This window comes from Peromyscus maniculatus, chromosome 3 (assembly GCF_049852395.1).
Source record: "Peromyscus maniculatus bairdii isolate BWxNUB_F1_BW_parent chromosome 3, HU_Pman_BW_mat_3.1, whole genome shotgun sequence".
In the NCBI taxonomy this organism is placed as follows: Eukaryota; Metazoa; Chordata; class Mammalia; order Rodentia; family Cricetidae; genus Peromyscus; species Peromyscus maniculatus.
Window position 1 is genome coordinate 144,886,998 of NC_134854.1, and position 18,165 is coordinate 144,905,162.

At 45.0% G+C, this 18,165-nt stretch overlaps 1 protein-coding gene across 1 annotated transcript; it reads left to right on the plus strand.

The window, feature by feature from the left end:
* The first annotated feature begins 8,248 nt into the window (after positions 1 to 8,248).
* Positions 8,249 to 18,163, plus strand: M6pr (mannose-6-phosphate receptor, cation dependent). Its single transcript, XM_006994228.4, has 7 exons — positions 8,249 to 8,670; positions 12,584 to 12,763; positions 13,031 to 13,197; positions 15,158 to 15,267; positions 15,533 to 15,663; positions 16,430 to 16,556; positions 16,700 to 18,163. The coding sequence occupies exons 2-7, from the start codon at positions 12,585 to 12,587 to the stop codon at positions 16,820 to 16,822; spliced, it is 837 nt and encodes a 278-aa protein (XP_006994290.1). The 5' UTR covers positions 8,249 to 8,670; position 12,584; the 3' UTR covers positions 16,823 to 18,163.
* Positions 18,164 to 18,165: the final 2 nt, after the last annotated feature.

Here is an 18,165-nt window from a genome sequence, read left to right on the forward strand (position 1 = left end):
CACGTGTTTATTTGGGTTACTGGCTGCGGCTGTGTTTGCAAGCATCTTACATTACCTACCGATGTCATGGTATGTCTCAAAAGCAATCTAAATAATAAGGCCACTTTTAAGGTTGTGGCTTATCATACACCTGATTTTTAAGGTGTGAGAATGTGTGTATTGGTGTGTATGGGTATGTATGTGTATGTAAACTGTTGTGGCGAATGTATGTACTAGTGTGTATGGGTATGTATGTGCACGTAAACTGTTGTGGTGTTCAAATCCACTGGGAGAAACCAGAGACTCAGTGAAAGGACCAGCATCAGCACAAGATACCCCAAGACCAAGTTCTCAGCACAAACGAGATTTATTTGCCTCAGAGGGACAGAGGGCAGGAATAAGAGACAAAGACAGGAGACCGAGGGCCAGAGAGCCAGAGAACCAGAAGGGGAAGGGGAAAGGAAGCAGGGAGGGTTATTTGTCCCGGAGAGGACCGAGACTGGACAGCGAGGACATAGGTGTGGCCCACAGGCAAATGCAGTTCATAAAGGGGAAACCTCAGGTTAGGATGAGGTTTTGATCGGGCACGTTAATTAGTCAGAAGGGGGCTTTGATGGCTGAGCTTCAGTACTTGGATAGCTGGGCCTTGGTGGTCAGCCTCAGGAGGGAGTGGCCAAATAAGGGCATAGACATTGGTGGCTGGCTTTAGGAGTGCACTCTAATGGTTTTTAGAAAGGCAGAGGGAATCAGGGAAGGGGAAGGCCTGCCAGAACCACGTTTGCCATGCTCCAGCCTGCTAGAGCCCCTTCACTTAGACTCAATTCAAACTGAGGTTAAGTGAGTTTATTCTTATTGCTAGCAGAAGGACCGGACCGCAGCTTAGAGCCAAACAACACGCTGTGCTGAAGTGGGGTTCAGGTGAGGTTTTAAGGCAGACATCAGAAGGACGTGTATTACAACCACCCATGGAGTCCACAGCTGGGCAGGAAAATTGTTCTGCTTCCCTCAATTGTTTCCGACTTCCCCACTATATAGCAATAAAAAGACCATTTCATCCCTCTCCCGTAGCGAGAAGGAGCTATGCAGAAGCACACGCAGCTGTTAATACCTCCCAGCCCATTATCCTAGTCACCGCAGGCCACTGGAATCTCCCAGGCATCCCAGAGCAAAAGGTCAACTGCCCTTAAGGGATGCCCGGCTCCAGATTAAGTTTTTTTGGTCATCACAGGGACCTGTGTAAATTATTGCTCAGGTCTGAGCACTCCAGTGACTGGGATAGAGCAGTCAGTTAGTTTCTGGGCAGGCCAAAAAGCACAGTGCCATCAGGTTAGGGCTGGCTGTCATGTCCACATTTTTAGGTGAAGTTTTTGTTTAAGGACCTTGGAATTTAGAGATAAATTCTGACACGTGTCATTATGCTATAAATATAATTTATATTTGGAGGTAACAACTAAATTCTACAATGCAATTTCCTGAGTATTCATTTAAAATACAATTATTTGGTTGACAAAAAGTTGTTTTCGAGACTTTAAAAACAAAACAAAGCATTGGAGAAACACCTGATGGAAAAGAGCTTATGTGGGGGCGGGGGCGGGCGAATGAGAAGCAGGATGGACCCTTGACAAGCGGACAGACAGGGAAAGGGGCCACAGAAAGATAAGGACGATGGCAAACTTCCAGCTTCTTCCCTGGCCTCCTGACCTGAGGTTTCAGCCCAGCAGATCTATTTTCTCCCTCTGCTACCAGGAGCCCCTGCCAACTAACCAGCAAAGATCATAGATAAGCTCATGTCTGGACTGAACCTGTTCACCCAAAGCTGTGGGCCTATCAGCTTGCCTGGTCTAAACTGACCAATCCTGAATTAGGAGAAGACCCCACCCTTCCTTCCAGCCCACCAAAGATGTTTAAAATCCCCCCTACCCACCACTCTCAGGCCCCCACCCCAAAAGACCTGGCTTCCTGAGTACCCTTCCTGCAGAGAGTCATTCTCTCTGTGTACTTGACTGTGTGCACGCTTTTTGGGTTTTTTTTTAAATATTTAAAAAGATTTACCTATTTTTAAGTCTATGAGTGTTTTGCCTGCATGTATATACACATGCCTGTGGAGTCAGAGGAGAGCATTGGGTATCCTGGAACTGGAGATACAGACATTTGTGAGCATACCATGTGGGTTCTGGGAGCTGAACCCCAGTTCTTTCAAGAACAGTAAGATTGCTTACTTGCTTGCTTTCCTTCTCTCTCTCTCTCTCTCTCTCCCCTTCCCTCCCTTCCTTGCTCTCCTCCCCCCCTTTCCTTCCTTCCTTTCTTGCTTTCTTTCTCTTGCTATTGTTTCTGTTTTTTGAGACTGGGTTTCTCTTGTGTAGCCCTGGATGTCCTGGAATTCGATCTGTAGACCAGGCTGGCCTTGAACTCACAGAGATCTACTGCCTGCCTCTGCCTCCCGAGGGCTGGGACTAAAGGTGTGCTCCAGTAAGCATTTTGTTGCCGTTTAGGAAAATATTTTATTTACTTACTTACTTACCCCAGTAGTTCGTGAGCTACTTAAAAACACTTTTTTTTTTTTTTTTTTTTTTTTTAGACAGGGTTTCTCTGTGTATCCCTGGCTGTCACAGTACTCAATGGACCAGGCTGGTCTAAAACTCAGAGATCCATCTGTCTCTGCCTCCTGAGTGCTGGGCTTAAAGTCTAAAATCACATTTTTGGGGCTGGAGAGATGGCTCAGAGGTTAAGAGCACTGACTGCTCTTCCAGAGGTCCTGAGTTCAATTCCCAGCAACCACATGGTGGCTCACAGCCATCTATAATGAGATCTGGTGCCCTCTTCTGTCATGCAAACATACATACAAATAGAACAGTGTATATATAATAGATAGATAGATAGATAGATAGATAGATAGATAGATAGATAGATAAATCTTCAAAAAAAAAAAAAACAAGAACACATTTTTGAAGGAGTTTGAACAGATGTGTCCTATACAGGTGAGCAGCGCTGCTCTCAGAAGACATGGGTTCTTAAATGAAAATATCTAGCCAGGCATGACTTACGTCCCTATGAGTTGTTGGTCAGTAAGGCCCCAGAGCACCTCAAACACTCCAGGGTGTTGCCACTGCTCTTAGATGCCCACCACAACTAAATGGTAATACTTTATTAATGAAGACACTGTACACTTAGTTTGCAAGACATAAAGAAATCGATCTTGTCTGGGCAGTGATGGTGCACTCCTTTAATCCCATCACTTGGGAGGCAGAGGCAGGTGGATCTCTAAGTTTGAGGCCAGCCTGGTCTACTGTGGGATGTTCTGTATGTTAAATGTGTTGCTCTGATTGGTTGATAAATAAAACACTGATTGGCCAGTAGCCAGGCAGGAAGTATAGGCAGGACAGGCAGAGAGGAGAATTCTGGGAAGTGGAAGGCTGAGTCAGAGAGACACTGCCAGCCACCGCCGCCACCAGGACAAGCAACATGTAAAGATACCAGTAAGCTACAAGCCATGTGTCAACTTATAGATTAATAGAAATGGGTTGATTTAAGATAGAACAGTTAGCAAGAAGCCTGCCACGGCCATACAGTTTGTAAGCAATATAAGTCTCTGTGTTTACTTAGTTGGGTCTGAGCAGCTGTGGGACTGGCGCGTGACAGATTTGTCCTGACTGTGGGCCAGGCAGGAAAACTCTAGCTACACTGGTCTACAGAGCAAGTTCTAGGACAGCCAGGGCTACACAGAGAAACCCTATCTCCAAAAACAAAAGAAAGAAAAAGTAATTGATTTTGGACTGACTAGGAAATCCCTGCTGGCTAGCATTCACAGTGCTGGAAGGTTCTGTGCAGGCTTTTGGGAGGGGAGGGGAGCAAGACACATCATTGGTTTTATCCAGCACTGGACCCTGCTTGCTGTACTACTGATCTAGTAGGCAAGATGTGCCCTCTATGCCTCATGGTGTGGGGTAGACTTTTACTAGAGAGACACAACACACACATATACATTGGCTCACCCCAGAAAGGGAACTTGGGACAGACCAAAACAACTATTGTACCAAAGTCCAATATGGTGAACCAGTGGGGTTCTTTATTGGGGTTACTAACAGGAGTATGGGGGAGGGGTTGCTTAAAAGGAGCAGGGATGATTCAAAAGCAGCTGCATCATCAGAAAGCCCACCCCAACACAGGTGAGGACTCCTAAAAAGTACAGTCCTGGAGCTCTCTGCTACCTTAATCCGAACAGCTCTTTCTTACCTCTGTTGGGCTGGCCATAGTCTATACCCCATCTGCTCCCTTTCACACTGTTGGTATGGCCCCCATGAATCTTCCAAACGTGTTCTCTAGGACAGGCGACCTTTTGTGACATTTTGCTCCCCTCCTGAGGCTCTTGGGTCTTCCCTTCCTTCCTGGAAGGAATGTTTCCGTTTGGAGGCAATGTTGCAAATGCGAGGCACATGCCATATAACAGCGCAGTAGTGCTAAAGCTGTGGAAGGAAGGAACAACCGCTCTTAGTGGATTTGAGGCCTGCGCCACACACGGGAGGACATTAAGGCCTGGGACTGAAAACATGGCCAAAACCAAGGCTGGGGAAGGCAGGCCCTAGGGGAAAACCTAATGGTATTGTTTTGCCAAACAGCAGTGCTGTCCAACTGCCTTCTAAATATTTATATCCATAGATCTGAGCCACTCTCGACCTCACTAGGGAAGCTTCTTATTGCAATAGGGAGAGGTCAATGCAGAGACTCATAACTGTTCAAAATGCTCAGAATAAGTGGCGACTGAATGCTCCGTTATGGATGGGATCTCTGTCAACCCCTGCCTCCTGAAGCTCAGGGAACATTCTGGAAGAGGGGGGTGGAGAGAAGGGGAGGAGTGAGGTGAACAGCTGTCCTCTGGACATGACATAGCTGTCGCACAGGAACTCACAGCAGCTATGGGGTCACCTGCACAAAATCACACCAGTCAAAATTACAGCATGAGAGGAAGGTACCCAAGGCCCCACCCCTAACTGAGGACCTACGGGCAGTTAGTAGCAGGTATGAAAGGGAGAGTCATTTCTCCCCGGGTTGGTGGGTACTGTTAGATAATCAATGACTCTGTGAATGGTTCCATCCCCATATGCATATGGGCTTCCCTAATTAGACTCAGTGGACTGGGGGGACTTGAGATTTGGAAGGAGATGTGTTGAGGGGGTTCCTAATGGAAGTTGGAAGGATGGAGTGGAGTGAATATTAAGATACATTGTACACATATACAAAAATTTCAAAGACTTCTTTTAAAAGAAGGAATATCAGTTCTCAAATGAAACAAACTAGGATTGTTCTGCACTTTATTATCAAAATGTGGCACATAGTAATTGCTCATTAAGCATTTGCTAGGCAATTGATTAAAGCAAGTCTGTAGAAATAAGACAAACACTCAACATTTAATAGCATCAGTTAAACAGTAATCTGTGAAGCTAAATAATACACAACTATTAAAAAGTTTAATTGTAGGCCCAGGGATATTGCTCAGCAGTTTTTGTATGATTTTTTTTGTTAATTCTATTTTCCAATATTAAAATATTATTATTACAAAATTCAGGGTTTTTTTTCACTTATCTCCCCATAAGAAAATATCTAATACCACATACCCACCAAGCCAAAAAAAAAAAAATAAAGATGTATCCATTAATAATGTTAATCAGCTCTGAGATGCATGCCTGTAATCCCAGCACTCAGGAGGGGAAGGAAGATCTCAAACTCTCAGTCTCCCTGGGCTACATAGCAAGATCCTACTTAAAAACAAAAATGAGCCGGGCGGTGGTGGCGCACGCCTTTAATCCCAGCACTCGGGAGGTAGAGCCAGGCGGATCTCTGTGAGTTCGAGGCCAGCCTGGACTACCAAGTGAGTTCCAGGAAAAGGCACAAAGCTACACAGAGAAACCCTGTCTCGAAAAGCCAAAAAATAAAAAAATAAAAAAATTTTTGACAACAATAACAATAAATACTGATACATACAAATACACACTTGCCTCTATCTGGTTTAACCTATTCACCTGTACAACTGGGTAAGATAGTTCGTCATAAGGTTGGTGTGAGGATTTAAGTAAAGAATTCCATAGGTACTTTTTAGAAAGTGTGGTTGGGAGGCAGAGGCAGATGGATCTCTATGATTTCAAGGCCAGCCTGGTCTAGATAGTGAGGTCCAGCCCAGCCAAGACTACACAGTGACTACACATCTACACATCTCAATCAATAAGTGAACAAAACTGTATGACACAGCAATACCATGACTTAGCACATGCCAAAATGACTCGACATCCTACTCCACAGATACTTGCTCAGCCGTGGCCATTGCTGCTCTATTCACAATAGCTGGGAAGTGGAAACAACCTAAATGGCCTTCAGCAGAGACATGGATAATGAAAATGTGGTACACGTACCCTTTGGAATACGGTTCAGCTGTAGAGAGAAGGGAAAGCAGAATGTCTGAAGGTAAATGGATGGACCTAGAAAAGATTCTACTGAGTTTGGTACCCCAGACTCAGAAAGACAAATGCTGTGTTTCTCTTTTGTCTATGGTTCCTAGCTCCAAATCTTCAGATGTGAGGATATACATGGAGTAACAGCAGAAACCAGGAAACGATAAAGGGACTGTGTGATCAGGAAGTGGAAAATGGAAAAATGGGGAGGGAGATTTCAGTTGAGTGGAGGGAAGGAGGTCAATACAGAAGGAGAGGGAAGGAGGAGGGACAGGTAACACCAAGGTTTTTTGATAAACTCTTGTGGAAAGTTATTATTTTATATTTGCCTAAAATTATACATAACACACACACACACACACACACACACACACACACACACACACACACACACACACGCGCGCGCACACACACACATTATGCCATTTGAGCTGACAATGCTCCCCACAAAGACCAGAGACTAACAAAACCCCCAGTACAAACCATGAGAAATCTCTTCAGTGCTTAGTCGGGGACATCCAAGTCACTCCCAAGACAACACAGACTTTATCTGTTCCCTGTGGTTGCCTCTCAGAGGTTGAGGGCAGGCCCCTATTGCTGAAGACTGTCCGCTCAGGCTTTGGAGCTCCCGCTGTTGGAGCTGGGTCTAACCCGAGAGCCCCTATGCTGAAGACTGTCCGCTCAGGCTATGGAGCTCCCGCTGTTGGAGCTGGGTCTAACCCGAGAGCCCCTATGCTGAAGACTGTCCGCTCAGGCTATGGAGCTCCCGCTGTTGGAGCTGGGTCTAACCCGAGAGCTCCCCTCTGCAGTCTTGCTTCCATGGCACCAGAAAACACTGTGCAATCCGCCCCAGCCGGGACACCTCTGCATCACAACAACAGCCAGCACAGACAGCAATCCATAACGGTACGGTAAGTCTTACTCACGTGTAAGACTCAGGCTGCAATACATTTATGCATATAGACGTAACAATAATGATTTTTTAAGAGGCTATTAAATTGGGGGGAGCTACGTGGAGGGGTCTTTGGGGGAACTGGAGGGAGGAAAGGGAAGGAGGAAAGAGAAGTAATTATATTTTAATTAAAATGTATTAAAAAATTTTTAAGTTAACTTTTAAAAATAGTATGGGAACACTACAGTGCTAGCAGTTTCAAACGTAATATTGCCTCTAACATGTGTGAGAGAGGTGCACACAAAAGCATGGGAGAGTCAGAAGGGCATGACAAGCTAAAGCCGAAAGAACCTTCAAGGTAAGAAATTAGGAACTTGGACAGTGAATCCAGGAAGCCATAACAATTAAGTTTCAAACCGAGGAGGAACAAATGAGACTTCACAGAGTGCAGAATAATCCCATGGGGCCTGCAAAGGACCTTAGCAAAAGCACAAAGACCCCCAGGAAACCGAATGCAGGCTAGAAGACCCGCACACTTAGGGCAGGCACCTTTGATGAACAGAGCGTGCTTATCTAGCAAGACGCCACAGGAGGACAAGTCATTGCAGAGGTAACAATAATAATAGCATGTTCTGAGAGAGTTAGAAATTCTGAACAACGGTGTTAAGACAACGAGGACACGCAGGACCCTAAGCTCCGCTGTCCTAGAGGCTGAGACCAACTATAGACCAGGAAAGAACTCAGCTGAGCAGCGCCGCACAGAGGCTGCCACGGTAGCAGAAGAGCCCTAGGAACTACAATTCCCAGAGCACCCCGGGAGCGGAAACTACAACTTCCAGAGAGCCCAGGAAACGACACTCTCGGTAGTTTCCGCAGATCGCCCTCTCGGACGGCCTTCTATCCGACCTATCCGGACACCTGGCACGTGACTCCCGCGTGAGCGGGGAGCGCCATCAGCGAGTGCCTGGAGGCGGGGCTCGAACCTCATTGGTAGAAAGGCACCACGAAAAGAAGGAGCTGACGCTGGCAATCTCGGAGTGATCGGGGTGGATGGGACAGGGGCATAGCGAACTAGACTGCTCACCAATCAGCGTTCAGGGGAAGGAACGAAGCGCGATGGTTCTGCGGTCACATGCCGCGGGGTCCAGTGGGCGGAGTAGTTGCTCAGCAGCCTCTCGCTGCTTCCTGTTTCCGGTTTCTGGAGCGGGTCGCAGAGCGGCGCCTTGGGGAGCGCTGGCCTCAGACAAGAACCTAATTCCCGAGTCTGCGGCCCGCTGCTCTCCGGCTGCGTTTCCCAACCCCAGGGCCACATTCTTGGGGGCATCTGAGCTTCGGCTGCTGTGTTTTCCGTGACACGTGAGTGTGGGGGCGTGGGAAAGGAGGCGGGCTGGGGTCCTTGCACACCCCTGCGCCCAAGGAGACGCAGTCCAGGACTCGGGCTTGGCGGTGCTTCGAGCCGAAGACCCTGCCAGGGAGCCGTAGGGCCGAGTGGCGGCGACTGGCGTGAGGACAGAGCGTCAGACTACCAGGAGTGAGGGGGAGGACTTCCAAGATCAGAAAGGGATTTAAGATGTTTTGAAGGTGGGGGAAATTAAGTGCCAAGTGTGGAGACGTGTGAAGTGTTACTGGATGTTTGTTGCAAGAATTCTGACTTGTATCGTGGACGTAAAGTGGCATCGTGACATGATTTTGGGTAAGGTATGGCTTTGAGCAAATGAAAGGCGAGAATTTCCAGGATCCTTGAAGTTCGAGGAACATGTGGTCGCGTGGTGTGGAAAAGAGTAACGGAGGGATTGTCCTGTGTTTCTTCTTGTAGGGAGTTTGAAGCATAGAACTACTTCCTCGAGGCTCTTTCAGCATTGGGCTTTCTGCCAGTTCAGACCGATCTTCCAAGTAAAACCGATTTTCCAAAGTAAAACTTCCATTAGAGAATGGAAAATGGCCATGAGTGGAAAAGTGCGAACAATGGTGTCAGCAGTTTGCCAATCCCTAACTTAGTCATTGGCTGTCCTGTAAAGGATGATGTTTCCACATTGCCAATAGATATGCCTCTACAGAATAAGGAAACTGAAGATTTCTCAAGATCATAAGATCCCATTTCACACATCGAAAATGTGTGTACTTGAAGGATCTATTTGCACCATATTAAAAAGGGACTGTCCAACTTGAACTTCATACTGTTCTCTTCTTGTGCCCATGTTTATCAGAAATTTGCCAACAAATGCCTTCACGTCATTAGTCATCCAGGTTGCTCTAGTAACTTAATGCTTGTGTGACCTAAAACAAGTAACTCAGCAGGCATCTGTAATCATCAGTCCCCTCATCTTACTTTCCCAAGAGATGGAACTAACATAATGTAGGTAAAGCATTTGGGGTATACACAATACTGAATCAAAAAGAAGCAGCTCAAACTTACAGTCAAATCTTCCTCCTGGTTTTTCAGGACAAAGTTTCTCTGAGATTCCCTGGCTGTCCTGGAACTCTTTCTGTAGGCCAGGCTGGCCTTGAACTCAAGATCCTCTTGCCTCTGCCTCCTGAGTGCTGGGATTAAAGGCGTGTGCCATCCCTGCTCAGCATACAGTCAAGTCTTAAACAGAAAAGAATTTAAAATTACTCTTCTAACTTTTTGAACACATAAGCAAATGACAAGTCATTCGGTTCATCTAATGCCTACCACAGCTTGTTTTAATTCTTCATCCCTTCCCAATTTTGTGATGTTCTTTGCCCTCATTTGGGAAGAGAAAGCAGCAACAGTTAACCAATGAGGAACTAACTCTTTATGTCAGAGTGCAGAGCACTCATTCTGTGAGAGCATCCCCCCAAAATATGCTCCTGGGGAGAAAGAGCTTTCAGAACCCAGAATGTTAACCTTTTAAATTAGATCCTGAGAGAACTTTAGGAAAGTGGCACAGAATCGGTTAACAAAAGTACCTCTCAGTGATGTGACTGGTTGAGCTATGTGTTGAGCAATAGGTGAGTTTAGGGAAGGTAAGAGCTTAAGTCTGAGTTCTTTGTTACACTCTAGTTAACACTGTGAGGAGTTGCATCCCAAACAATTATGAAAGGTGTGTGTGTGTGTGTGTGTGTGTATGTGTGTGTGATGGTGATACATGGCCCTTGAGCTCTGCAGCCATTTATCTTGCTTACTCCATCAGCTGTGTCGGTGGTGTTTTTGTTGGTTGTTTGCTTTTTTTTTTTTTTTTTTTTTTTTTTTTTGGGTTTTCAAGACAGGGTTTCTCTGCGTAGCTTTGTGCCTTTCCTGGAGCTCACTTGGTAGCCCAGGCTGGCCTCGAACTCACAGAGATCCACCTGGCTCTGCCTCCCGAGTGCTGGGATTAAAGGCGTGCGCCACCACCGCCCGGCTTACTTTTTAATCTGTGAAATAGAGATGATGAAATTTACTACATAAGGCTTGGAGAGGATTGGTTGATTAATGAATGTTAAGTATTTAGGTAGTGCCTGGATGAAGGCTGTCACTCTATTAATGTGTCCTGTTGTTTGTATTTGAGATGTGTTAGGAGAGCCTTTGACCTCTTGGCTACCAGTGATTATTGTGTGGCAATGCCTTATGTTTCTGTAGTGAATTGATGGTTGGGGTATGTGAAGTCAGGTGGATAACTTCCAAAGTATTTGTTGCCCTCCTTGCATGTGGGAAATTAGAAACTCAGATTAAGTTTCAGGGAGAAAGGGAAATGCAATTAGATCACAAGTTTGGAGCTTCCATTTTCTTATAAGGAAAGTCTGGAAGGGTTAAATGTCTCAGAGGGAAAAAAAGTGAACTTAAAAATGAACAAACAGCTGGGTGGTGGTGGTGGTGGTGGTGGTGGTGGTGGTGGTGGTGGTGGTGGTGGTGGTGGTGGTGGTGGTGGTGGTGCACGCCTTTAATCCCAGCACTTGAGAGGCAGAGGCAGGAGGATCTCTGTGAGTTCAAGGCCAGCCTGGGTTTACAGAGCGAGATCTAGGACAGGCTCCAAAGCTACACAGAAAAACCCTGTCTCAAAAAGGGGGGGGGGAGAGAGAGAGAGAGAGAGAGAGAGAGAGAGAGAGAGAGAGAGAGAGAACAATGTCAATGGCCTGAAGGGTTACTACTAATAGATACGAGTGAAACCTTCTGCAAGCATAAATCACTGTGGCCTAACTACAAAGATGGTACAGGGATGTCCAACTTCTCAACATTTTGTAGATTTCTCAACATTTCCTAATGTCATCTACAAATGTGTTGGGCTGCATTCACAGATAACCTGGAGATATATGTCTCCCGTGGGCCATGGATGGGCTTGTTCGAATAATACAGACAGTAAGTGAAGGAACGCAGCAGTGCAGAGTTTTAGAGTGGGGGAAGACCCATCTCACCGAAAGTCTAGAAGCCCTTGAGATTTGTGACTTGGAGAGGCTGGAGTAGGTTTTGGAAGCCTTCTAATCCCTTTTGACCCGAGTTTTCTTCTGTGATTGGGTGGTTTTTCCAGAGAAATGATGCATAAGTAACTGAGGTGACTGCTTCACCTCCATCCCACATGCTTCCAGTGAGTATGAAGAAAGATTGCTAGATGCTCCCGGAATGCTGATATGTTAGGACCCAGCATATTCAGGTTCCTTCCTCTACTTCACATCCTCCTAATAACTTCAAGCTAGACATACTGGAGGATCTGTGTATGTCATGACTGGAATGTTTTAGGGAAGGCCACTGACTTTATTTATAAACCAGTATTTAAGTTTGAATAATGGGATAGTACGATGTAAATTTTCATCAAACAGTAACAAAGCAAAGAAGGTTGAGCCCAAAATTCATTATTTTCGCCGGGTGGTGGTGGCGCACGCCTTTAATCCCAGCACGCGGGAGGCAGAGGCAGGCGGATCTTTGTGAGTTCAAGGCCAGCCAGGACTACCCAGTGAGTTCCAGGAAAAGGCGCAAAGCTACACAGAGAAACCCTGTCTCAAAAAACCAAAAAAAAAAAAAAATTCATTATTTTCTTCTTCTTACCCCGTAGTTTGTTTTTGTTTTGTTGGGTTTTTGTTTTTTGAAGGTCTTTTGAGACAGTCACTCACCAGGTATCTCTTGCTGGCCTCAAACTCGCAGAGATCCACATGTCTCTGCCTCTGAGGGCTGAGATGAAAGACATTTGACATTACACTGGACCCCATAGTTTGTTTTGAAGCAGATTCATTCCTTTTTTAAATTTGCATAATGAAAATACCATTCATTTTTGCAGTCACGTGATTTATCTGTTTCATTTCTTTTCTGCTCCTGCCTTCAACACTCTCCCAAAAGGATGTTCCCCTTCTCTGGCTGCTGGAAGACTGAATTGTTACTGTTGCTAGTCCTGGCTTTGGCTGTGAGAGAATCCTGGCAGACAGAAGAAAAATCCTGTGACCTGGTAGGAGAGAAGGATAAGGAGTCAAAACAAGAGGCGGCTCTCCTGGACAGGCTGCGGCCACTGTTTAACAAAAGGTAGATGAGAAGAACCCTAGAGGGGTTAAGAAATTAGCTATATTAAGGGTCTTTTCTTTTTACGACTTTACTTCAGCTTTAACGTGGAAGGAGTGTGTGAATGATATGGATTATGTTATCAAGTAGGACAGTCTGTGAGGCTGTCAATCTCCTAATTTAACAAATGTGCATTTAGCACATTGGTTGTCACCAACGGGAGGGATGTGGTTTTTCCTGAGCTTGGTAACTAGTGATACTGTTCTTTCTCTTCCTACTTTTCCTCTGTAGTTTTGAGAGCACTGTGGGCCAGGGCTCAGACACGTACAGCTACATATTCAGAGTATGCCGGGAAGCTGGCAACCACTCCTCTGGGGCAGGCCTGGTGCAGATCAGCAAAAATAATGGGAAGGAGACGGTGGTTGGGAGAATCAACGAGACTCACCTCTTCAATGGAAGTAAGATATTTCCTGCTGACTAATCCCATGTCAGTCCTCTAACAATCCCATATGTGGTGGCCTTCCCCAACTTTCTGAGTATGTCATGTTATGTGGAATTTGGTGTACCTGAGACTGTACCTCACATTGCCTAGTTCCACAGCTGCTCTGGAGCCACAGCTCGGGACACTTCTGTGTTTGAAGATAGTGCAAAATTTTCACGAAAAGAATATAGGATTGGGGAAACAGTTCAGGGTAGAACATTTGCCCACATGCACAAGTTCTGGCTTTGATACTTAGTACCACAAAAAAAAAAAAAAAAAAAAATGGAAGAAAGGGGTAGACAGTTAAAATAACTTTTTTGTGCAAACCAGTATTTAAGGAAAGAAAAAATTCACCACCTTCTTCTACTAACATAGTTGTATTTTTCAAATGTCATGAACATGTATGCTGAAAGGGGGCACTTATGGCCTGATTTCTTCCCATAAGCAGATAAGTTATCCAGTGTAGCTATTCATTATACAACTAACATAGTTGTATTTTTCAAATGTCATGAACATGTATGCTGAAAGGGGGCACTTCTTCCCATAAGCAGATAAGTTATCCAGTGTAGCTATTCATTATTCATTTTATTCATAAAGAATAAAATAGGGCTAGAGAGATGGCTCAGAGGTTAAGAGCACTGACTGTTCTTCCAGAGGTCCTGAATTCAATTCCCAGCAACTACATGGTGGCTCACAACTATCTGTAATGAGGTCTGCTGCCCTCTTCTGGCCTGCAGGGATGCAGGCAGAACACTGTATACATAATAAATAAATAAATAAATTTTAAAAAAAGAGAGAAGAAGAAAACACACACGTGCACTCTTGACCCAAATCATCGTTTTCCTAGTGATGGTGTCTTAGTCACTGTTCTATTGCTCTGAAGAGACACTGTGACCAAGGCAACTGTTAGAAAGCATTTAATTGGAGGCTGGCTTACAGTTTCAGAAGTTAGTCCACTATCACCACAGAGGGGAGCAAGGCAGCATGCAGGCAGACATGGTGCTGGAGAAGAAGCTGAGAGTTCTGCATCCTGATCCATAGGTAGAGAGAGAGACTCTAGGCCTGACATGGATGATTGCAACTTCAAAGGCCACCCCCAGTGACACACTTCCTCTAGCAAGGCCACACCTCCTAATCCTTACAATCCTTTCATCAGTTCCACTCCCTGGTGACTAAGCTTTCAAATCTATGAGCCTATATGGGAGCCATTCTTACTCAGACCACACAGGATTTCTGAGGCACAGTTCACTGATTTGAAATCTTGTTTTCTCATACGCAAAGTTAAAAGCATCCTTAACCCATTCACTTCATATGGTTGTTAGTCAGACAGTATTTTGCAAAGAACTTTAAAAGTAGTAAATACCAAAGGAGAGAGATGTGTTCCCAGTTCAATAAACATCCACTTTGAATTCATCTGTCATCTTGGACTTCTCCCTGCTGCCTAGCAACCATGTGGAACCTCCTCTCCTTTTGCTATGTGTTGAGAAAATGTGCATCAATGTTAGAAGCACGGATAATAATTTGTTTTCACACATTCTGTTGCCTACCTTTAATGTAAAAGATAAGATTAATTTTAAATATCTAGTTCTTACTGTCTAAAACAAGGGAACACAAAGTTTTGTCAAGAAACAAATTTTAAGGCTAGGCATGATGGCTCATGTTCGTGACCCCAAAACTTGGAAGGCAGAAGCAGAAAGATCACAAGTTTGAGGCAGCTTGGTCTATATAATTAGTGAATTAAGGCCAGCCAGAGGTATATAGCAAAAGTCTTGTCTTTTAAAACAGAAAAGTTTTAGTTTAGCATTCAGATGTACAGATCATACCAATTAGCATTAATTAAAAGCAGTTTGGGTGGCTAATTCCACTCTGCCATACTACCCATTGTTACCTCTGCTTCCCCTGCACTCCATAGTGCCATTGTTCTTGTCCTTCCTCAGGTAATTGGATCATGCTGATATATAAAGGGGGTGATGAATATGACAACCACTGTGGCAAAGAACAGCGTCGCGCAGTGGTGATGATCTCCTGCAATCGACACACACTAGCGGTGAGGTGCCCCAGGGAACAGATGGGAAGACCTGACCAGAGGGAAGGGAATTAACAGGACAAGTCTATGTGGAGTGGACATGAGAAAACCAATTCAGATTTTAGTGTGCCAGATTCACACCATACATGGAGAATCGGCTGCTTAACCAGGAGCAAGAGCAAATGTTTGGGGTTTATTTATTTATTGAGGGGTGGTCTTATTTGTTGGGTACAAGTTGAAAGAAAGCATCTTATACATAATTACTGTTTGGTCCTCTCTTCATCAGGGCAATTTTAACCCAGTGTCTGAGGAACGAAACAAAGTCCAAGATTGTTTGTACCTCTTTGAGATGGACAGCAGCGTAGCCTGTTCACCTGAAGCCTCCCACCTCAGCGTGGGCTCTATCTTACTGGTCATGTGAGTACTTTCCACCTCTTCCGTACATGTGTGTTTACATACATGAAATCAGAGGGGACTAAAGTAAGACCATACAAGTTGGAGGAAATTAAGCTGGGGTGTAGCTTGGTGACATAGTGCTTGATCTGTATGCATGAGGTCCTAGGTTTAATCCCTGGTAGTAGCAAAAAACAACAAAACCCCAAACTTTTTGGAGACAGTCTCACTGTGTTGCTATGGCCGGCCGCAAACTCAAGAGAATCACCTGCCTTTGCCTCTCATGTGCTGAGGTTAAAGGTGTGCCAGACCAGACCTGGCTTTTTAAAAATGAAAGGAATAAGTGCTTAGTCCCAGTAAATATTACAGTTTTGTTTTTAAATGAGACATGGTCTCATGTGTAGCTATAGCTGGCCTGGACTTCACTATGTAGATAGACCAGGCTGTCCTCACACTCAAAGATCCCCTAGCCTCTGTCTCCTGAATGCTGGGATTAAAGGTGTACACCACCATACCAGCTTATGTTTTTCCCAGAAAGGCTAGACAGTTTTACCAGTATATCAGTAGAACTTTGAAGAAACACATATCATCCACCCCCACCCCCGTTTGCTTCTGTCAGATTGGCAGTGCTCCTCGGTTTTCTAAGAAGCTACCAGCCCTTTTTGTTTGTATTCATAGAGTACAGCTTAGGAAATGGCTAAGGTTAGCCTAGGCCTTCGAAGTAGCGATTCGAGGTATGCAGTGCCACTTCAGGGTGACAGACTTTAAGTGTGTGTCTTTCCCTCTCCAGATTTGCATCATTGGTTGCTGTCTATATCATTGGGGGTTTCTTATACCAGCGACTGGTGGTAGGAGCCAAGGGAATGGAGCAGTTTCCTCATCTGGCCTTCTGGCAGGATCTTGGCAACCTAGTAGCTGTAAGTAGCAAGTGAATCTGGACTAAGCCTTAGATTTTGGGTGTTCTATGGCCCCTGGAGAAAACCAGTTGTCACAGTCTGAGACCATATGATCTGTCTCACTCTAAAACAGAGATCATCTTTCCTTTGCTTCACCTGTACAGGATGGTTGTGACTTTGTGTGCCGTTCCAAACCCCGCAACATGCCTGCTGCCTATCGTGGAGTTGGGGATGACCAGCTGGGGGAAGAGTCAGAAGAAAGAGATGATCATTTGCTACCAATGTGATTGCACTTTTAATGTCCAGCCACCTCGTCAATCCCCAAACCAAAGCATACACAGCCAGACTTCTCAAGCCGTCTCTTCTCCTCTTGCCTTGCCATTAAGATTCCTGCTTTCCAGTTGGCTTTTGATCTGACCCGAAACTGCTCCCTTGCTCCTGTTGTTTCTCCTCTGCACAGGTACAGTGGAAGGTAGACGGAGGGTCTTCAGGGCTGACTCTTGTGCCGCCAGGAAGAGCAAGGACAGCTAAATGGGCAGAAAGCCAGGAGCCCAGTCTGTCTAAACGTTTTCACAAGTTGAGACACTGGCTTTCTTGAATTAAAAAAGCAAAGATGACTGTACCTTTGACTGCTTCCTGTTGTTACCACCCCTCTAGCAGTCTCTGAGGTCTGAGGACTGTGTAGAGTTGCTTTGCAGTGCTTACCTGGCTGGAGCCCAAATACTGCCCTTTGCTTTGAGCCTGGAGTGAGTCACTTAAATGTCCCTTATGTGGGATTAGGACAGGAAAAAAAATGTGAAATTTTCCAACTACAGGATTCCAAGGTGCCATCATGTTGTTTATAGGTCTTTCGTGGCTTGATAGCTAGAATCGGGCTCTGGGCCATGGTTATAAATCCACATGTAGCCCAAATAACTCATTAAGCAGTCCTGTTCTAAAGGAAATAGACCGGCGCTATAGAGGCCCCAGAATCTGTGTGTTACTTTGTGGTGGGATCTCTGGTTTTCTTCTGTTTGTAGTAAAATGCTGGTTAACCTGTTCTTGCTCATTTGCTTCTACCAGTACTTCTAAACTTGTACTGCACTTTTCTCACAGATTTGTAGTTTGGCGTTTTATATTTTTCCCAATCTTAAAGACAGGGAATGGAGGCAGAAGTGGACATGGAGGGCTCTGCAGTTAGTTCTCTGCTCTGGGTAGGGAACATTGCTGCCCCGGTCCCTCCTGCTGGCTCAGGGAAGTGTCTTACCCACGTACCTATGAGAAAAGGTTTTGAATCCTCTCCCACTTCTTTCTGTTTAGGCCCATGTGCCCAGAATCACAGGCTGATCTTCCTATAATAGTGAGCTCCTAAGGCACTAAGTAACAACACGGCTCATCTGAACACAGGAGATATGGAAAAGGCAGGACCATTTGTTACCTTTAGAGAAGGAAATGAAATGATGTCATTCTAACTTCTCAATACTCTTGCAATGGTAGTGGGATTTTTTGTTTTCTTTCTACACAGAAAAATTAATGTTATTTTTTAAAAAGGCATCTCATTTGTTGTTTGCATCCTTCCCCAGTATTTTAAATGAAAAGAATACACCACTTTTTGTACAAAAACATAATAATTAAAAACATACAAAACATG